General features: G+C 38.1%; 1 protein-coding gene across 1 annotated transcript in view; it reads left to right on the plus strand.

Moving 5' to 3' along the window:
• The window catches only part of LOC5564911 (zinc finger protein 236), a 217,313-nt gene extending 197,003 nt beyond the window's left edge, over nucleotides 1-20,310 (plus strand). The window contains exons 8-9 of the mRNA XM_021846929.1: nucleotides 19,797-19,953; nucleotides 20,028-20,310. Of these exons, the coding sequence (XP_021702621.1) occupies nucleotides 19,797-19,953; nucleotides 20,028-20,222 (352 nt within the window). The 3' untranslated portion in view covers nucleotides 20,223-20,310. The remainder of the gene's footprint in view (nucleotides 1-19,796; nucleotides 19,954-20,027) is intronic.
• The last annotated feature ends 499 nt before the right edge of the window (nucleotides 20,311-20,809 follow it).

Genomic DNA, 20,809 nt, shown 5'->3' on the forward strand with positions numbered 1-20,809 from the left:
CCTGTATCAAACTACTTTTTATTGTTTTTAATTTTCCATCTCACACACTACCGGTTATCCGCATGTTTGTTTTCGCTGTTGCCCGCAGCATAATTGGACGACACGCAGGAGAATGACTGAAGGACGATAGGTCTCGTACTCTTGCTTGTCCCGGGCGAAAAACACACAGCAGAGACGAAAGGAGCGACGAAATACTCTCAACATAAATTCAATTCCCTGCCAATCGCAAAACTAATCGCGGTATGCTTCGCGAGTGAATAGCTATGGGTCGCCAAACAAAACAAAAAAAAACGGGTGGCATTCATCTTCCAGGGATTTGTTACATGTTAAAGGAGACTTGGGCTAGAGAAGAATGAAGGTATATAAAAACAAAGATGAATTCTAGGAAAAAATGAATGCATTAAAATATTGTTCAAAAGCAAGTTCGAAAATAGTTTGAAATGGATTTTTACCTCTGGTCATGGTTAAAAATTAGTAAACTAGGCAAAAGTTAGTTTTAAAGCTATCGTGCTCAAATCGATTTTAATTTTTATCGTCATCTTGATCGTAGCATCGTGGCGTCTTAGGCAAAGTTGATCTACTCAACAAGTTTACCGAAGACGCCATCTTTCTTAGTGGCCAGGATCCTGTGATATACGCAAAACAAAAGTCTCATGTTCACTAGCGTCGCCTGGTGGAAAAACCTCGATTCTCTTGACTACAATAATAATAACCCTTGAGCTACCGAACAGCTTCGCCGAAGACCGCATCTTTCTTAGTGGTCAGGATCCTGAGCTATCCGCAAAACAAAATTATATGCTCACTAGCGACGCCTGGTGGCAAAATCTCGAATCTCTTGGCTAGAATAATGATAGTACTTGATAAAATTGTTAATTTGATGACTTATTATGTACAATCTATACTTAGAAGTATTATTTACAGTGCTAATAATATATCATTACGATATCTGTGACAAAAGGTCGAAAGACAAAAGGTCGAAAGACAAAAGGTCGAAAGACAAAAGGTCGAAAAACAAAAGGTCGAAAGACAAAAGGTCGAAAGACAAAAGGTCGAAAGACAAAAGGTCGAAAGACAAAAGGTCGAAAGACAAAAGGTCGAAAGGACAGAAGGTCGAAAGACAAGGTCGAAAGGACAAAAGGTCGAAGAACAAAAAATAAGGGACAAAAGGTCGAAAATCTTTTTTCAAAGAAACAAAAATTTCCCACCAAGCAAATATTTTTCGATCTTTTGTCTTCCGACCTTCGTCCTTCCGACCTTTTGTCCATTAACCATCATTACGTTAAATCAGAACATTTACCGTAATTTCTAGTCATCGTTGCTGCCAACAAGTTTAAAAGTTCGCTGTCCCAGGATCCGATGGCTTCCCATCGGTATTGTTTTGTCGTTGTACTGTCTTCGCTGAGCCGCTTATGAGCCTCGATAACGGAGTATTCCCCAAAATTGAGAGCAGTCCTATATGTTCCCTGTCTTCGAAAATGGGATAGGAGAAATGTCAGGAACTACAGAGGAATGCCGAACTTGTCAGCTGCGTCGAAGTTATTCAAAACATTACATTTCTATCGATCAACTTGAGTTTTGCCTGGTCCGTCAGTCGTTACGAACTCGCTCAGTTTTACCAATATTGGTGTTTCTGCTATGGAAGTCGATGCCATCTACACCGACCTGAAAGCAGCTTTTGATAGAATTGACCATAACATCCTTTTGCGCAAGCTATCTCGTCTAGGAGCATCCAACAAGCTCGCATCATGGCTCAGTTCTTATCTGACTGGTAAACAAATCAGTGTCAAAATCAATTCGAGCATTTCGTCTACTTTTAGCAACTCATCGGGTGTTCACAAGAAAGCAATTTAGGCTCATTATTGTTCACTTTGTTTTTTTTTTAATTATGTTGCCGCAAAATTAAGTATGAATTGCGTAATTGTTAATGTCAACGACCTAAAAATTTATTCGATGATCGGATCGGAAGAAGACTGCTACCGTCTACAAGTTTTGATCGACCAGTTTTTTTTTTCTATTTTTATTAATTTTTAGCCCTTGGCTAGTTCATTTCAGGACCAACGGCTTCACTTCAAACGGAGGGAAGTCTCCACTGAAACATAAATGTCAAGGGACTATCTCGAGGATGGAATCCCATGGTCCTCGGCGTGAAAGGCGTGTGTTCTAACCACTACACCAGGTCCGTCCCCTGATCGACCAGAGAGTATGGTGCAAACAAAACAAATTAACTGTTAGCATTTCGAAATTCTCCGTTATGACGTTTCATCAATCTAAACACCAATTGCTATTCGATTACCACATCAATGTAGTGAAACTGCAAACACTAGATGAGGTTATATATCTCGGAGTGGTGCCGGATCCAAAATTGACGTTCAACGGCCATTATACTTCGCTCATCAGCAAGGCAAACCAACAACTGGACTTATTTATTTATTTTGGAATAACTAGTAAAACTTTAGAATACGACTTATCCTTAATTTTACTATGATACAATCTCTCCTGGACCACCAAACACCAGCCATCTTCCAGTTCTGGCTACGTCCTTGAAAGTCATGAAGGTTCTAAGGCATCGTTCACAAATAACGTAACACTTCAGGAGAAGAAATTATGCTTTACGAATTCTGATTCACAATCCATTTTGTAGCTTTACTGTTCATACACTTCAACACCCACATCCCCTATTTCGAGATAAGCGACAGGACCTCTCTATCGCACTCAAAGATGAAAAGACTCAGCGCGCAACTGCTGCTGCTGCTGCTGTTACTTACCTCCCATCAGCTGCTTTGGTGCCCGTGAAGGTTTACGCGGAAAAATGCGATACCATATCATGCCCGAAAAAGGCAATCAGCCAACCCATAATGCATATTGTTGTGGCTTCATGTAAAACCCTCACTTCGGCTAAAGGGACGACACCGACCATCACGCCACGCCGCACCGCGCAATGTACTGGATTGCAGGTTCGCCGGATTTGTGCACTGGTACTGTCTTCAGCGTCTGCACCGAATGCTCCCTATGTTCCCATTGGTGATGTGAATAATGCACAACAATTCAACTGCTTCTTGAACGACATCGACCGGATTGGCATTACGAGCAGGACAACGGGAAGAATGCATTTGAGATGCACGTATCGATGATGATAATAAGATGAGCCTTGTCCCCTTCGCTGCGAATAGCAGAAGCGAAAGCACAGCCATCAGAGCACGAAAAAAATCGAGCGAGAATGTACCATCTCCCAACAGTTATGAATCAGTTAAGGTTAATTTATTAAGTTAAAAAAAATAACAAAGTGAACAGAGAATTTTAAAATATAAACAAATTCTCAGTTCATGTTATGGATAACTTGCTGCAACTGATAATATTCAGAATTGAAAATCTTTAATCATAAGGAATGTTGTTCAAAGATTAAATTACACTCAGTATGAGCGAACGAGACATTTTGATTCCATAATAGATGAATTTTAACATATATGGCACAATTTTTGTGGCTGCTTGGGCCCGTCAGGAGTTAATCATCAATATTAACCTCCTTTTCCCGAGCAGCCTAGATAGCCGCGTAGTGTCGGTAGCGGTTGTTTCAACTGGCTAAGAATTAACACTACGGACTGCCTGTTCCGGTGGTAAAAGTCCACCTCACAGGTGACCCCTAATTTATGGTGTGATGCGTACCGTGCCTAAGAATGAATGGTTAGGGGGGTCTAAATAAAACCTAACCGCAAACGGAGCCTGTGGGGTACCAGGGCGCCCTCCACAGTATTGAGTCCTTCCTGTGCTACCCGGAGCAATGGTGCAGGTGACCTTGTGTTTCTCCGAGATAATCGGCTGCCCTTCTTCAGTCTCTATCTTGAGGCTTAATAAGGGTGGGATTATGAATATGTTGACATTTAATTTAAATTATCACCTATATGGATTCGCATTATGCGTTTTGCACAGTGTATTCTGTGCTCTTTCGCCTTTGGCGACTTTAAATAGATACCGATCTGTTTTTTTCGTTGCTGGTCTTTTTCGTGCTGAGATTGCAAAAAGTTTAATCCTGCCTAGTTTGGGTAGTGGCTACGGTTAGGTTAGCTCAGATCAATCTTCAGCATAAAAGAACAGCAACGATCAATCTTTGCAGACTCATGCAAAATGGTGCAGCCCAAGTGGCGCTAGTTCAAGAACCCTACTTTCGTAGAGGGAATTTCTATCTAGGTAACCTTGTGGACCCAGTTTTTGCTACTTTTAGCAAGCTTGAAATGGCAAACTCGCGCTCTTTGCCTCGCGCATGCGTGCTCGTTAATAAAGCAATCGTTGCTACACTCATTTCTGAGTTAACTATCAGAGATGTATGTGCTGTCACAATCGATGTTTCTGTTGGTGACCTCAACAGGAAATACGTCTATTGTTCGGTATATTTACCACATGATGAACCATCCCCAACGGATGACTTCAAACGAGTTGTCGTACACTGCGTAACAAAAGGCCTTCCGCTGATTGTGGGCAGTGATGCCAATGCTCATCACATCATCTGGGGCAGCTCGGATATCAATTTGAGAGGCTCCAGTCTGATGGAATACTTAAGTAGTACAGACCTTGGATTACTTAACATAGGCAATCGCCCAACCTTCATGGTTTCTAATAGAGAAGAAGTGTTAGACATAACGCTCTGCTCGAATAGAATCAGTCACGAGTTGACGAATTGGCATGTATCAGATGAGGAATCATTATCTGATCATCGCTACATCTTCTTTGAACATTCAAATGTAACTGCGCAGACTTTGCGTTTTAGGAATCCCCGGTCAACAAACTGGGAACTCTACATTGAATTGGTTGCGACCAAATTTCATGGATATTCTCCGTCCATTGAAAATCCAAGTGATCTGGATGATGCCGTTGATACTACAACATCCTACATTATGGAAGCTTTTGAAGAAGCATGTCCTCTGCGGTCTGTAAAGACTACAAGAGGGACCCCATGGTGGAATTCCGATCTGACTAGACTCAGGAAACAATGTAGAAGGAGTTGGAACAGACGCCGTTTAGCTGGATCAGAGTCGTTCAAGTCAGCTCGCAAGGCTTACAAGAAGGCTCTTCGTACTGCTGAACGATCCGGCTGGAAAAACCTTTGTACAAATGTTTCCAGTTTGAGTGAAGTCAGTCGGTTGAACAAAATTCTTGCAAAATCTAAGGATTTCCAAGTGAACGAAATTCGCTTACCTAATGGTGACTTTACTTCTTCCGATGAAGAAGTTTTAGAATGTTTATTCAATACACACTTCCCCGGATGTGTGGACATAGCATCTACGGATGAACCAAATGTCTTTTCATGTAGTTACGAGTCTCTGGCCTCGGCTCGCAGTATCGTAACTACTGAACCGATTCAATGGGCACTTAATAGTTTTGCTCCTTTCAAATCTCCAGGAGCGGATGGGATTTATCCTGTTCTGCTCCAAAAGGGATTTGAGTCTATCAAACATGTTTTGAAAAAGCTACTTGTAAGCAGTTTTGCTACCGGGTATATTCCGAAATCCTGGCGTGATATTACTGTAAAGTTTATCCCGAAAGGAGGACGTGCGTCGTATGAGGAAGCGAAGAGTTTTAGACCAATCAGTCTGACCTTTTTTCTTCTGAAATGTCTCGAACGCATTATCGATCATCACATCCGTGATGTTTATTTGGCAAACATGCCTCTTCATGTGAATCAACATGCTTACCAATCTGGAAAGTCCACTGTGACTCTTTTACACAAAGTTGTATACGATATCGAGAAAGCATTCGCTCAGAAGCAATCGTGCTTGGGTGTTTTCTTGGATATTGAGGGTGCCTTTGATAATGTGTCTTTCGATGCCATATTGGAAGCCGCACGAAACCATGGGCTACCTACAATGATTACCAATTGGATTCATCAAATGCTCAAAAACCGACATCTCTTCTCGACATTGCGTCAAGCAGCGATTCGAAAATTGAGTGTTTGCGGATGCCCCCAAGGGGGAGTCTTGTCACCACTTTTGTGGAATCTCGTAGCAGATACGCTATTGAGGCAACTCAATAATTGCGGTTTTCCAACTTATGGATTTGCCGACGACTATCTAGCTCTGATAGCTGGTATGTGCATAAGCACCCTATTCGACCTGATGCAAAGTGCTCTTCAGGTAGTCGAGAGTTGGTGTCGCCAATATGGCCTTTCGGTTAACCCGAATAAAACATCTATTGTTCTTTTTACGGAAAGACGAAACCGCGATGGAATTCGACCTTTACGTCTTTTTGGCACTGAGATTAATGTGACTGATCAAGTAAAGTATGTCGGAGTCATTCTAGATTCCAAACTTTTATGGACAGCTCACATTGATTTCAGAGTCAAAAAAGCTTGTATGGCCTTCGGTCAATGCCGGCGAACCTTTGGTAAAACTTGGGGCCTCAAACCCAAATATATCAAATGGATTTACACAACAGTTGTTCGACCAATATTGGCATATGGATGTCTTGTGTGGTGGCAAAAGGGCGAAGTGAGAACAATCCAATCAAAATTGGGCCATCTCCAAAGGATGTGCTTGATGGCGATGTCTGGTGCGTTCTCTACAACTCCCACAGCAGCGCTCGAGGCCCTTTTCGACGTTGCGCCACTACACATATATCTTAAACAAGAAGCACTTTCTTGCTCTTACCGTTTATGGGTACTGGATCTACTGTAGAAAAATCCAGTGAATCGTAGATCTACACACACTTCGTTGTTTCCACTTTTGGTGAATTGGGACAAAATTGTCCTTGCTCCAAGTGATCTCACAATTGCTTGTAACTTTCCTTACAGGACATTTACCACACAATTCCCTTCACGGGAAGAGTGGACGTCTGGCTATTTGGAAAGAAGTATATCAAACAATATAGTATGTTACACTGATGGCTCCCTTCTTGAAGGTAGAGCTGGTGCAGGAGTATATTCTCGTGAGCTAAGGCTGAATCAGTTTTACTCACTTGGTAGAAACTGCACCGTTTTTCAGGCGGAAATATTTGCTCTTATGTGTGGAGTGCAATCAGCACTTCAACAGCGCGTAATGGGTAAAGTCATATACTTCTGTTCAGATAGTCAGGCTGCTATAAAAGCTCTCGCTTCGGCCAACTCAAGGTCGAAGCTTGTTATCGCATGTCGAACTCAAATTGAGGAACTGAATTCAGTCAACTCTGTAAACCTTGTATGGGTACCTGGCCATTCTTCCATCGCTGGAAATGAATTGGCTGATGAGCTAGCTCGCGATGGAGCATCGCATGACTTCATTGGCCCTGAGCCGGCTATTCCAATTTCGAAGTGCTGGGTGAAGCTTCAGATAAACTCTTGGGCGGCAACTCAGCACAAGCAATATTGGAATAGTTTGGAGTCGTGTCGTCAAACAAAATTGTATATTACTGAGCCATCTCCAAAGGTGGCGAAGTATTTAACAAATCTGTCAAAGCAGAATTGCAGTCTCTTGGTCAGAGCGTTGACAGGCCACTGCCGACTCAACTATCACATGGCAAATATTCAGCGTGCAGACTCATTTGTGTGTGATAGTTGTGACTCCGATTATGGAACTTCGTATCACCTGATATGTAACTGTCCAGTTTTTGCGCAAATGCGATTCCAATTACTTGGTAAACACTTATTAAGTGAAACTGAATACAGAAGCCTGAATCTTCAGGACATCCTGTTATTCTTAACCCGCTGTGGTAATGAGCTATAGGCTCTCTTTACGCTCATGCGTTTTGCAGTGCCCTTTTTAGGGCGCTGTTCGAACCCATTGTGGTATGGAGCTACATGCTCTCATTTCGCTTATGCGATCTTCCCTCTTCAAGGGACACCACTATTTCCTCCCATCTTTCCCTTCCCTTTCCTCTCCCATCGGGTAGATGATGAAATAGGCTCAAATATGGCGATGGCACAAATCTCCCAACTGGTGGGGAACGTGCCTTTGGAGCCGGCCTTCTGATACCTGATAAGTTAAAAAAAATAACAAAGTGAACAGAGAATTTTAAAATATAAACAAATTCTCAGTTCATGTTATGGATAACTTGCTGCAACTGATAATATTCAGAATTGAAAATCTTTAATCATAAGGAATGTTGTTCAAAGATTAAATTACACTCAGTATGAGCGAACGAGACATTTTGATTCCATAATAGATGAATTTTAACATATATGAAAACGACGATAATTCGATAGATGTGTAATCATTGCTGTAAAATGTCAAAATTTCGTAAAAATTCAAATTCTAGCACCCTCCTACGCGAAATATTGCATTAACAAATATTGCCAACCGATAGTGATTCGGAAAAGGTAACCGGGAAAAACATTTTCCGATTACTTTTTCCACGGGGAATGATGATATTGGCAATACTCAATTGTCAAAGTCACGTGATATTCATGACATTTAACAGCCCTGTGTGTAATACCAACTCAAGATTTGTCAGAAACTCCATCATTTTGTGGATGAATGTAAGATTACAAATGCTCGAAGACAATAAGTATGATTAGGCACAATTTTGTCTTTTACGCCAACTTGTCAAGTTTTGAGTGAAATATTCGATATTGATATATACCTAACATAAAAGTGATCCATAACTGTGTGTGATCCGTAACTGTGTGAGCATGGTAATGCAAAAATTTGAAAACCCAATGGCACCACTCCGTGATTCCAATCCGGGTGCATCCTTCGACGGAATAAATTTACCGAAACACATCTCCCACAGCCCAGTCGCCACCACAATATTGTCAAAATCTAGATCAAATAAGATATTTTTGTTTCGCTTTGAGCGCGCTCGGTTCCAATACAACTCATGTGATGATGGGCCCGCGTGGTTGGTTCAACAACTTCGATGTATCGTACATTACATTAAATGCACTGTTCGGCCAGTCAACACACTGGCCGCGATCGGTGCCTTGTCCTGATTGTATTCTCCGCTCTGAGGATTTGGTGCTTCTTGAATCATGTTTGTATACGGATGCCAGCGTTTCACATGCAGTTTATTGGTGATTGGTGAGAAAGCTCGGTTCTTTAACAATGGCGATTTGTGTTCCAGAGATATAATGAAAAAAATCGTGATCTGCTTGGGATTATATTCCTTGACGAAAATTAATGCAACATATGTGTCGATTGTCAATAAATGTATTGTATTTTGGAAAAAAGGCCAAAGAACACTGATTCTGTTCGAGCAAAGAAGACATAATGACACTTCTTCTCTAGCAGATACCATAAAGGTTGGGCGATTTCGTATAAAAAGTAATCCAAGATTTGCACTTCTTAAGCATTCTATCAGATTGGAACTTCTCAAATTGATACCTGAGCTGTTCTAGATGATGTAATGAGTATTTGCATCACTGCCTACAATCGGCAGAAGGCCTTTTCATAGGCAGTGTACAAAAACTCGTTTGAAATCATTCATTGGGGATAATTCATCATGTGATAAATACACCACAAAACGAAAGACGTTTTGTCACCAACAGAAATATCAATTGTGACAGCACATACATATCTGGTTGTTAACTCAGAAATGAGTGTAGCAACGATAGCGCTATTTACAAGCACGCATGCACGGGCCTAGCGCGCGAGTTTGCCATTTCATGTTTCTGAAAGTAGCAAACACTGGGTCCAAAAGGTTACCTAGATAAAAGTTCCCCGACCAAAATTGATCGTTGCTGAAATATTATGCTGAAGATTGATTTAAGCTATCCTAACCGTAAACACTACACTAGGTAGGATTAAACTTTTTGCAATCTCAGTACGAAAAAAGACTAGCAGCGTAAAAACAGATCGGTATCTTTTAAAAGTCGTCAAAAGCAAAAAGCACACAATACACTGTGTAAAACGCATAATGCAAAACCATAAAGGTGAGAATATAAACTAAATTACAACGTTTTAATAATCCCACCCTTATTTAGCCTCTGGCTTGAGACTGAAGAAGGGAAGCCGATTATCTCGAAGAAACACAAGGTCACCTGCACCATTGCTCCGGGTAGCACAGAAAGGACACAATACAGTGGAGGGCGCCTTGGTACTCCACAGGCTCCGTTTGTGGCTAGGTTTTGTTTAGACCCCCCTAACCATTCATTATCAGGCACGGTACGCATCACACCATAAATTAGGGGTCACCTGTGAGGTGGACTTAGACTTAGACTCTTAGCCAATCGAAACAACCATTACCAACACTACGCGGCTATCTAGGCTGATCGGGAAAAGGAAGTTAACATTGATGATTAACTCCTGACGTACCCAAACCATGGCAATAGAACCGTTATTTGCTCACTTGGATGTACCGTTTTGATTCATATTACGGACAGCTTCAAATTCCGGACACTCTACTTTGTATGGGAAACATTTCACGCGAAATGTTTCAATTTTTGCTGTTCAAAAGTTCTCAATTTCAAAACTCGTTTTAGTAAACTTTTTCCATAAATATCTTTGAAAATTTATAATGCCCAACTACCTTAGATGTCTCTTTGGTGGTTTAACGATTTCGATTGATGATTTGACTGTTCCATTAATGATTATCATGAGCTGTCCGGAATTCGATTCAAAGTGTCCGGAATATGAGGCAAAAGTGAGGAAGCGTCCGGAATAAGAATCATGAAAAGGCCACACATTTTCATTTATTTAAAATTATTGAAGTTGCGGAAGCGTATTCTTCACCCACCGTTCGAAAGTAAAGGGCTTCCGACGCTCGATAGCGCTAAGGAATCATACAGAATGATTTATTTTGTATGCTCTATGCTGGGTTATATTTCCCTGAGTCCTTAAGTGTCCGTAATATGAATCAAAACGGTATTGCCGTAGCAGCGATTTTTTTCTGAGTGCCTAACGTCTTATGGTGTGGACCTGGGGGATGCGAAATGAAAATCAACAAACAGCCAGGCTGCTTTCAATCTTAAATTTTCGTAAAAATGATCTGAGTGTGCCTAGAAATGTACGGTCATGATTTCGTCACGCTAAAAATGTTTTATATTTTATATAACACAAAGACCACCAACTGTTAAGAAAAGTTGTACTTGGTCTAATTTATGCATGAGTATTCAACAACTTTTCTGAAATATGTTTATAAGTAACATACGGCTATCAACTTTCTGATTTAGTAAATTTATTGGGTTAATTGCCTACACCGAAATGATGGAGATTTGTGTGAAGTATTTTATGCGTGAACTTTTACTGTGGTTTCCTGCGAGACAACCAAACAAACAACGGTTTCTGATCAATTTGAACAACCAAAATGTTCGAGTCCGCACCCCCTAGGTGTGGATATGTAATCCGTCGCAATAATCATAATTTTCGTAAATCTCACAATTTTTTACACACAGTTACTAAACTGTTAGTTTCAAAATTTAAATTTAGGAAACATTGAGTGTTTGCGAGTAGGTTTTTTTCGTTCTTCCAAGAATTTTATTTGAGAAAACTCTAGAGTAATTCCTCTTGCAATCTTTTTAAAAATTCTGCCAGGAATGGCCGCGGAATAACTTTAACAATTTTCATTTATTTATGAAAAACATCTTCACTTCGTTCCCCAGTATTGTTTTAGGAATTTATTGCAATTTTTTCAAATTTCTCTCAAGAAATTGTGCAGGAAATTCATTAAATTTGAGTTTTCAGGGCCGCAGGATTTAAAATTAAAATTCTCCTCAATCATACGAACTGCACAAATTTGCCAAACACCCACCATTGACTTTTACACGGTATTTTACAGCAATACCTTCAAAAATCTATAAGTGATTTCTCCAGCGTTTCGTTCATTTTTTTTTTTTTTTTTGAAAAGTTCCTCCACAAATCCGATCCCCTGATTTTTTTCACCACATCTTTAAATAATTCCCTAACCAGTTCTTAATTTCTTAAATTCCTCCAGGAATTAGGATTTTGTATGTTTTTCAAGAGCTTTCTCTAGAAAGTCTTGAAGGATTTTATTCTTAAAATCTTCCAAAAGATTTCTATAGATTGTTTTAGAAAATTCTAAAGAAATTGATTCCATTTGATATTGTTTAAGAAACAAAACTTCCTTCAGTGATGTTACAAATGATTGTTCGATCAATATTTAAGCAGGTTTTAGCTTAAACTTGTTCTACTAAACATTTATCCCTAATTCTTTAAGTTCTCAGTAGAACTTAGTCCTAGCATTCTTCTATGAACTTCACCAGGCATTAATCAAAGAATTTTTATAGGTTTTTTTTAAAGCTCTCAAAGTTGAAGAAAATAATCATTAGATATTTAAAGAAAATTTGCATTCTAGAAGAGTAAGCATTTCAAGATATTCATGATATCCTCAATAAATTTCTTCTAAAAATCCTTCAGAAATTATGGCTTCAGTAAATTATTCAGTAATTCATCCCGCTGTTTCCTCAAGAAACTTCACAGATTAGCTCAATCACTCTTCAAGTGCTAATTCTAAGTATGTATTAATGTATAAATATGTTCAAGTATTTGTATGAATATCATTCCATGAAATCTTTAAAGGTATTATCCAAGCTTTTCCCTTCAGGGACAATACTTCATTCAAGACTCTTGAGAAATGTCCATCAAATTATGCCAGATGTCCAAACATGGTTTTATTTTGCCAACATTACACGTTTTGAAAGAATGGGATATTTTTTTTTTTTTTTACGTTTTGAAAGAATGGAGAAATTTTCATCGAAATATTTGGAGAAAATTCCTGAGACACTTTTGAGGAATATCCATCAAATAGCTTGAGACATTTTTGACGTAATGAAAATTTCTTAAGTTGGTTTTGGACATTACGAATAATTGAAAAATCCGTATTGCCAAATTACTGTCCAAATATTCCAAGATTGTTTGTTATATTTCAGAATGGCGGTAGAATAAGAAAGAATTCCTGGCAAAACTCCTACCGATATTTTTTTTTTAATGTCATTATTGACTAAACCCTGTCAATATTTCAAGTTCCTGAAAATATGGCAGAGTTTTGCTTCAGAGGTTCTTATTTATTTTTTCGCCCCGTGAAAAACAGTTAAACTACCAGTGTTATAATTAAGAAAGGAATTCTTAACATTACTGTGATTATTTGTATACTCAGTACACTATTATTGTTTAGCCTTAGTATAGTTCCAGGGAGATATTTTCTTGCAATTTTAGCGAAATCAAGGACAATATTTTGGGAGGAATTGATTTGTACCTTCTTCCAACCATTCTTGATGATCTTTTTTAGTGAAATTTCTTGCGTGCACATGATGCCAGTACAATTTCTTATTGTTTATTAAGATTTTTTAGGAGCACGTCGAATTTTAAAAGTATTTTGTTTGAAATTCTTAAGGGCAATGCTAATAAGTCGTTACAGGTTATTCGTTATTCTGAATTCAGCAGATTTTGCGGTGAAATCACTGGGCATATTTTTGCTGCAAGTCTCGACAACCTTTTCATGGCAAACTCACTTGCTAAAATCCCTGGCGGAATTGAAGAAATGAAATTCTGACAGAAATCCTCGAGTTTATATCACAAAAATCTATTTTTTTTTCTAGAGATTGCTTCAAATTTTCCACCAAGTTTTCCTGAATTTCTCATTTAACTGCTTTAAAGAGTTTTATCAAAATTTCCAGCAAAATATCTGTAAAATATTTATTCAATATTTGTTCCTCGTCCAAGTAAAACAAATTGTCTAGTTATTACTTTTCGAAATCTGCTGATATTTCTTCCAGACATCTTACCTTGAGCTTATTTACTCTCTACAATACTGCCAAAAATTCCTATGAGCATTAAATGAAAAATTTTGTTGTATTTTTTACAAACTGCCAGAAAAAAACACTACTTTTGAAAAATAAAATCAAATTTTGAGTGCATCTTCCAAAGGAAAGTTCTGTTGAACTGATGAAAGTTGTACTCAATCTAGGCTTTTCGATGGAATGAGCGTGACAATGATGAAGGATGAAAATCCCTTGCAGTTTCTTAGAGATAAGACAAGATAATTTTGATGATAATCTAAAACAGTTTGATGATATTTCGGAACTTTATTCTTATCGGACCTCGTGGTGGACTTATTGATGAAAGCAAGAAGTAAAGGAGAGTTTTTAGTAGAAAATAATTATTCAAAGAAGGGGCCTTTCTTAGCCGAGTGGTTAGAATCCGCGGCTACAAAGCAAAGTCATACTGAAGGTGTCTAGGTTCGATTCCTTTTCGGTCCAGGATCTTTTCGTAATGGAAATTTCCTTCACTTTTCTGGGTATAGAGTATTATTGTACATGCCGCACTATACGCGAATGCGAAAGTGGCAATATTGGCATAGAAAGCTCTCAGTTAATAACTGTGGAAGTGCTCATAAGAAGCAGGCTCCGTCGCAGAAGGGATGTAATGCCAAGAAGAAGAAGAACTATTCAAATAAATAACAGGGAGAAATTTACATTGTATTGAATTTCTATGGAAGAACGGCATCAGCGAGATTTTTCTAGTGATGACCACCCAGCCAACATTTTGGTTGGTATAACTTTTGTTATACATCATTCTATATGAATCAATTCAATCGTATAAAATGCACGAAAAGGCTATATACATACCAAAGTGGAGACTATATGCATACTTGGCACGACTTTTTCAGACTTTCTGCGATCAGATATACGATGCCAACAAACTTGGATGAAAATAAAAAGAAAAGTTTGGTGAGTCATTCCGATCAATGTTACTCCGCTGATCAATGATACCCCGGATTACGGTACCACCAAGGGTTTCATGATAGACGTGTCACTATTTGCCAATATTAATACATGTTTCATCGTCAGCAGAACAAAGTTATGGTGGCAATTTTGCTAAGTTATTGCGATTTCATACGATGCTTTCTGGATTGATATATGATCTGTCAGTTTATACAACTTAACTTGATTCTATGTTGCACTATTTACGACATGTTTTGTTGTCAACACAGATTGTCGTTTATGAATCGTATTGTGGATTTATATACAACTTGTGTTTACATTGATAGCGTTTAATTAGGCATGTTGTGCGATTGTGATTTTTGACGGACGAATATGTGATTTTGGATACACATTCTTATACGATACGTGGTTCACTGGGCAATGTAATTGTGCAACAGCTAGAAGAAGGTTAATCGAAATCACCACGTATATGCTGCCCATAAAAGCATAACTGTCCCATATGGATTTTTGAACCAACACCTTTTTTCACCGCAACATTTATGTTTTTACATATACTTTACTATGCACATAAAAATATACACACTTTGTTTGAAAATGTTGTGGAAAAATATGTAGTTGATGCAGTCCCATATTGAAAAATAAAGGCATAACAGTCTCTATATGAACTTTCAATCCAAATAGCATCATCAAAACGTGAATTGTGTTCAAGTTTATATTTTTGGCTGATCAATAGAAGCAAAATGAGTTAATTGTGCGATAAATTTAAATGAATATAACATGCACAAATGTACTAGAAAATTAGGAAAATTTGTATGAGAAGACAAACTTCAAACTTTGAGCGCTTTTCTCTCAATGCCTACTAATTCCATATGGGACAGTTATGCTTTTACGGCCAGTATGCTGTGCATGAAAAGTAAGGTTTATTCAACATACAATCACAGAACTGTAAATAAATCAACGTATTGTTTAACTTGATTTTTATAGCAAATTTCTTATTTCAACATATCAAATTGCTCTACATAAATAAGCTAAGGTACATCGGGGCAAGTTGAAACGGCTGGGGTAAGATGAAATAACAAGGTATTATGATGAAATCGAAATGATGAGTAATTCGATTAAAGAAACATTGAATTAACAGATGGAACAAACTTTTAGGGAAAAATATCTGCTACCATATATTGGTATCCAATTGAAAACTTTGCATTTCATCTTGCCCCAGCAGTTTCAGCTTGCCCCGGAGTACCATAATTCCATTTAAATATTATGCTTTTTAAATTTCATGTTCAACATCATGAAAAAAATTTGGTTAGCTTGGCCCCCCTGTTTATACGCCAATGGTTGAATGTTGAACTTGCATTTGAAAACTTCTAAAGGCAATTTTTCAGTACTGCGTCATATCCCAAGTAACATAGGATGTTAGATAACAGGTTAGTCAGCTGAAATCAAGCTGTATAAATAGCATTTTAGATGAATAAATTTTTATTCAGCAACCAATGTTACTTTGGATATCTTTTCTCTGCCTTCTCGACTAATTTCAATCTATAGTAGGCTCCGATAAGAACAGGCTGTATTTCCTTAATGAAGTCACTGCTGGCTTCAAGGTTCAGAATATGATTCAAAACGGTACTATGAAAAAGGAAGAAGAAATCATCCCAGGAGCAGGTTTTCCAACATGTATTGAAATTATACAACAGATGTGTGTTCTCAAAAAAGCTCGATTTCGTGCAAATCGTACCCAATGTTGTAGAATTTAGCTAAGGCATAAACATCGGGTGATAGCTGTAAGTGATTATCTAAAGCATGGGATTCGAACCCAGATCTAGGGCTTGAGAGGTATGTGTAGGGTGACAACAGGTTCATTTTTTATAACTTTTGGTATCCAGCTACACAATCAAGAATCGTAGCTCATATATAACTGAAACCTGCCTAGGAGCCACCAATATTCTTCATTCCAAAGAGGTAAAAATCAATGCGTGAAAACTGCCATCCTGTAGCAACTGACCAGCTCGAAATCGTCGTTCACATCAGAAACCAAATAGGAATAATGTGCTAGTCGTGACGTGATATTCCTTGCACGCTACCAAGATTGTCCAACGGCAGCCCCTTTTTACAACGCAAATTAAGCAAAACAACCATGCAGAAAAAGTAAAGTTCCCCCAAGCAGAACAGTCCTCATCGATCGTTTGTAAGGAAACTAAGGTCGAGATATGAATTTATTGATGATGACAGAGACACCCACCAGCCAGCATCACGTGCAGCTCCCGCCCGAAAGTGGCTAAAAAGGATTGTGGACAACGGATATGTAAAAATGCAACTGCACATCCCATTGGGCAGCACCATCGCTAGAAGAGACAGAAGGAATGCATAATAATGCTAATGATAATAAAATAAAATAATAATAACATAAAAATTCTTCACAACTTGGCCTCCGTTCGCTATAAGGGTTGTTCATTTTATAAAGTGGACACTTTGTGCTTATATCTTTTTTGATTATTCGGGTTTGCTGTACTTTGTTCAACTTATATTAAACGATGTTGTGAGAATAAAAGATCAAATTAAATTTCATTGGAATAATCAAAGATGTTCAAATTAGTCGATTTTTGAATATTATCTAAATCAATTATTACTAGATATTGGCTTAAAAACTTGGCAATCATTTTTTTTTTCGTTTAAAAATTATAAATTATATGAAAAATAACCTATGCCTTCTGCATAGGTTATTTTACATATAATAGGGTAACGACTGTTTATTTCGTTCATAACCACTAACAGTTGGCGCCAGCGGCAAAAATTGCAGACAACAACCTTTCGAACATTCAGTTTCTCTTACCGGCCGCCGAGCGGCGGTACTGATGTTTGTATTCCTCTCACTGATCGCGCTACGCTGGATTCTCAAATTTCTCAAACTTTCAACACAAGCGCATGGAAGAATGGTAGTCGGAGAGCTGTCAAAACGTATGGAAAATAATGAAAATCGTAAATTGCTCGCAATTAGAAAACTAAATCAAAAAAGTAGTGATTAGAAATCAAGTGTAAAGTGAAAACATAACTTTTTGTGTTTAGTTCATCTTCCGTGGTGCTTTCTTTGCTTCAGGATTTCGTTTTTACTACCATTGAAAAAGAGCCATCTATTGCCTTTTCAGTTTTGAATATCGCCGTATTACTTAATATTTTCGTCATGACGTACTTTAAACCTAAACATTCTACTAATTCAATTATTTTTTTCATTCAAAAATAAATCAATGAAAATGGATTTTATGATACCTTAAAACACGTTGTAAAAAATTAAAATAATTTAAATTATATGGGAGGCTTGATGATGCTATTAAAGGTTAATTATTTAGTTATATGTAAAGGACAATAGAGAAACAATTACAATGAATAATTATAAAAATAAAAATTGAAAACACTACTGTAATATCGAATTTATTTTCCACGTATAGTTTCATAATATGTTATTCTGAGATTAGACCTTTCTTTTGTATTCTACGTCAAACTTTGAATACGCTTCTAACTTTACATTTTTTGCTGGATGTAAGAGAAGGGTAATTAAAAAGTGTTTGTCTCTAGAGTGACATATTGTATCATAGATTGGTGGATTATTACGGTAGATTGCGTCAATTATTGCACATCCATAAGAAATACATGGGCTGTGCAATAATTGACGCGTTTTTAGCCTGTGCAATAATTTGTTATCAAATCTATTGGATGTTGTTGTTGTTATTTATTAACGACATTTCACACTAAGAGGGGCCTTCCTTAGCCAAGTGGCTACAAAGAAAAGCCATGCTGAAGGTGTCTGGGTTCGATTCCCGGTCGATCCTGGATCTTTTCGTAATGGAAGTTTCCTTGACTTCCCTGGGCATAGAGTATCATCGTACCTGCCACACGATATACGAATGCAAAAATGGCAACTTTGGCAAAGAAAGCTCTCAGTTAATAACTGTGGAAGTGCTTATAAGAACACTAAGCTGAGGAGCCGACTCTGTCCCAGTGGGGACGTTAATGCCAAGAAGAAGAATTTACACTAAGAAAGTAGTTTTAAAGCTATACATTTAGAAGGATAATGGAGAACACAATTTATTTATTTTTTTCATGAAGATGTGGATATTGGTTTTGTAAAGATTAATGTTTAGTTCTGTCCGACAGTTTTTGTAGGGAGTTGGACAAACTATTTATTTTATCAACCAAAAGAATGTTGATGGATTTTATTTTCCATAATATCATATAATAGTAGTTGAACGATGAACAGTAAACCTATTATGATTTCAATAATAAATTAAAAAAAAAACATAAACAAGGTGTCCAGTTTATAAAATGAACAGTCCTTAGTGCAGCATCAAATGATGACGACAACGACGAAGATGATGATGGGGTCGCGTACCATCTGATGGTGCTCCCAGTGGGCAGTCCACCATGCTTTTGTTTCTGTGTCCTTTCGGCGATGGGCAGGAGTGAGGGACAACAGCACTTCTTGTCTTGTGTGTTGTGTAGTTTGTAGCTGTCCCCCTCGTCTACAGCTTAGACGATAATGGTACATTACTTATAATAAAAATAATCATAAAAGCTCAAAAGGGGAGTACGGAATGGGAAAAGGCTTCGGATGAAGCAAACAAAAGAGCAAACGGAAGAAATCTGAAAACAATTGATAAATTCGTGACTATCGATCGGGTGCATTGTACACCGTTGTTAGTAGCGACACTTTTTGTTTGGTTCAGTTGAGCTTATAAAGAACATAAGTTGTTTCTAGAAAATCGAATTTAGGTGCAAATGAAAATGATAGTGTTGTCTTACACAAAACACTTAGATAAATAAATAAATGTAATGTTTAAAATAATACTAAGAAGTGAATTCAAACATTTTTTGTTGAAATTGTAGAGCATCTCACCACGTAAAAAAGCCAAAGGTTACAATTTGCGTAAATGCAAAGTTGCTGTCATCCTGGCCGCGAAGCACAACCACAGTGGATTGGAATTTTTTGTCGCTTGTTGTTCCCTGCAACAACAAAAAATAAATACGACGACACAAATGAGATACCTGCCGACCACTGACGAGGGTTCATGACCAGAACTGTGGAGTGCAGCATGCTCCTCAGCACTTGGATGTACTTTATGGGATTCTTTTTAATTTACGATTTACTGCGTACATACCAAACCGATCAGACTTGAGGTCCAAATTGTTTAAATAGCTTCAATTGTGATTTCCTCTTTTGCAGGCATTCCCAACGTCACGAGGAAACCGAGAAAAAGTACAAATGTAATCAGTGTGAGTTTGCCACCAGGATTCCAGGCCATTTAAAGCGACATCTGCTAGTGCACAGCGGTGGTAAACCATTCCAATGCCCTCACTGCGAGTACAGCTGTAATAATATTGTAAGTGTTTTTTTGAAGAAAAGAAAATTTCCGCCATACATTACCAACTAATTATTCCTTTTGTATTGATTAAGGAAAATCTTCGGAAGCACGTTATCTCCACTTCGAAACATAAGGGTAAATTTTTATATGAATGCAAATACTGCCCGGCCACAACGGAATCTGAAGAAGTCTACAAATCCAACTTCAGCAAAGATTATCGCAATCATCTACTGACACATCATAAGCTACCCAAGGAGGAAGCAAATCAGGCTGTGCGAATTTTTTGAAGGCTTGATATTTTATTATTCACTGAAAATTGATGTGAAATACAAACTCTTGTTAGGTCTGGTTTACCGATTCAGTACTAATTTATAACTGTTTGTTTTTTTTTTATATCGAAATTTCTATCTCATACATCTTGTATAGCTTTTTTTAGATTGTTTCACTACGGGATTTTTTTTTTAATTTTTTTATTCTATGTTTATAGACCTACGCTAGTTCATCTCGGGACTTCCGGCTTTACTCCCTTCCGAAGGAAGTCGTCTCTACAACTTTTTTCGCCATACGTGACAACCTTGGGGATGGGATTTGATTCCAGGTCCTCGGCGTGAGAGGCGTGTGTTCTGACCACCACACCAGGCCCGTCCCCATTACGGGAATGTGAGATAACATATTTGGTGACAAAAATCAGTTCAAATCCGAAAAAAAATATATTCAGCTTGATGAATGATAGGCAAACAGTTTCAACACAAAACAAATCGCACTCGCTCTGCGCGCGTGTGTGGTATTAATGAGATGGATGGATGTGGGTTATGAAAAGAGTCCTAGTGATCTATGGGGATTTAAACTGGTAACCATCTAAGTTATTGGGTCA

Source organism: Aedes aegypti, chromosome 2 (genome assembly GCF_002204515.2).
Source record: "Aedes aegypti strain LVP_AGWG chromosome 2, AaegL5.0 Primary Assembly, whole genome shotgun sequence".
NCBI classification, from domain to species: Eukaryota; Metazoa; Arthropoda; class Insecta; order Diptera; family Culicidae; genus Aedes; species Aedes aegypti.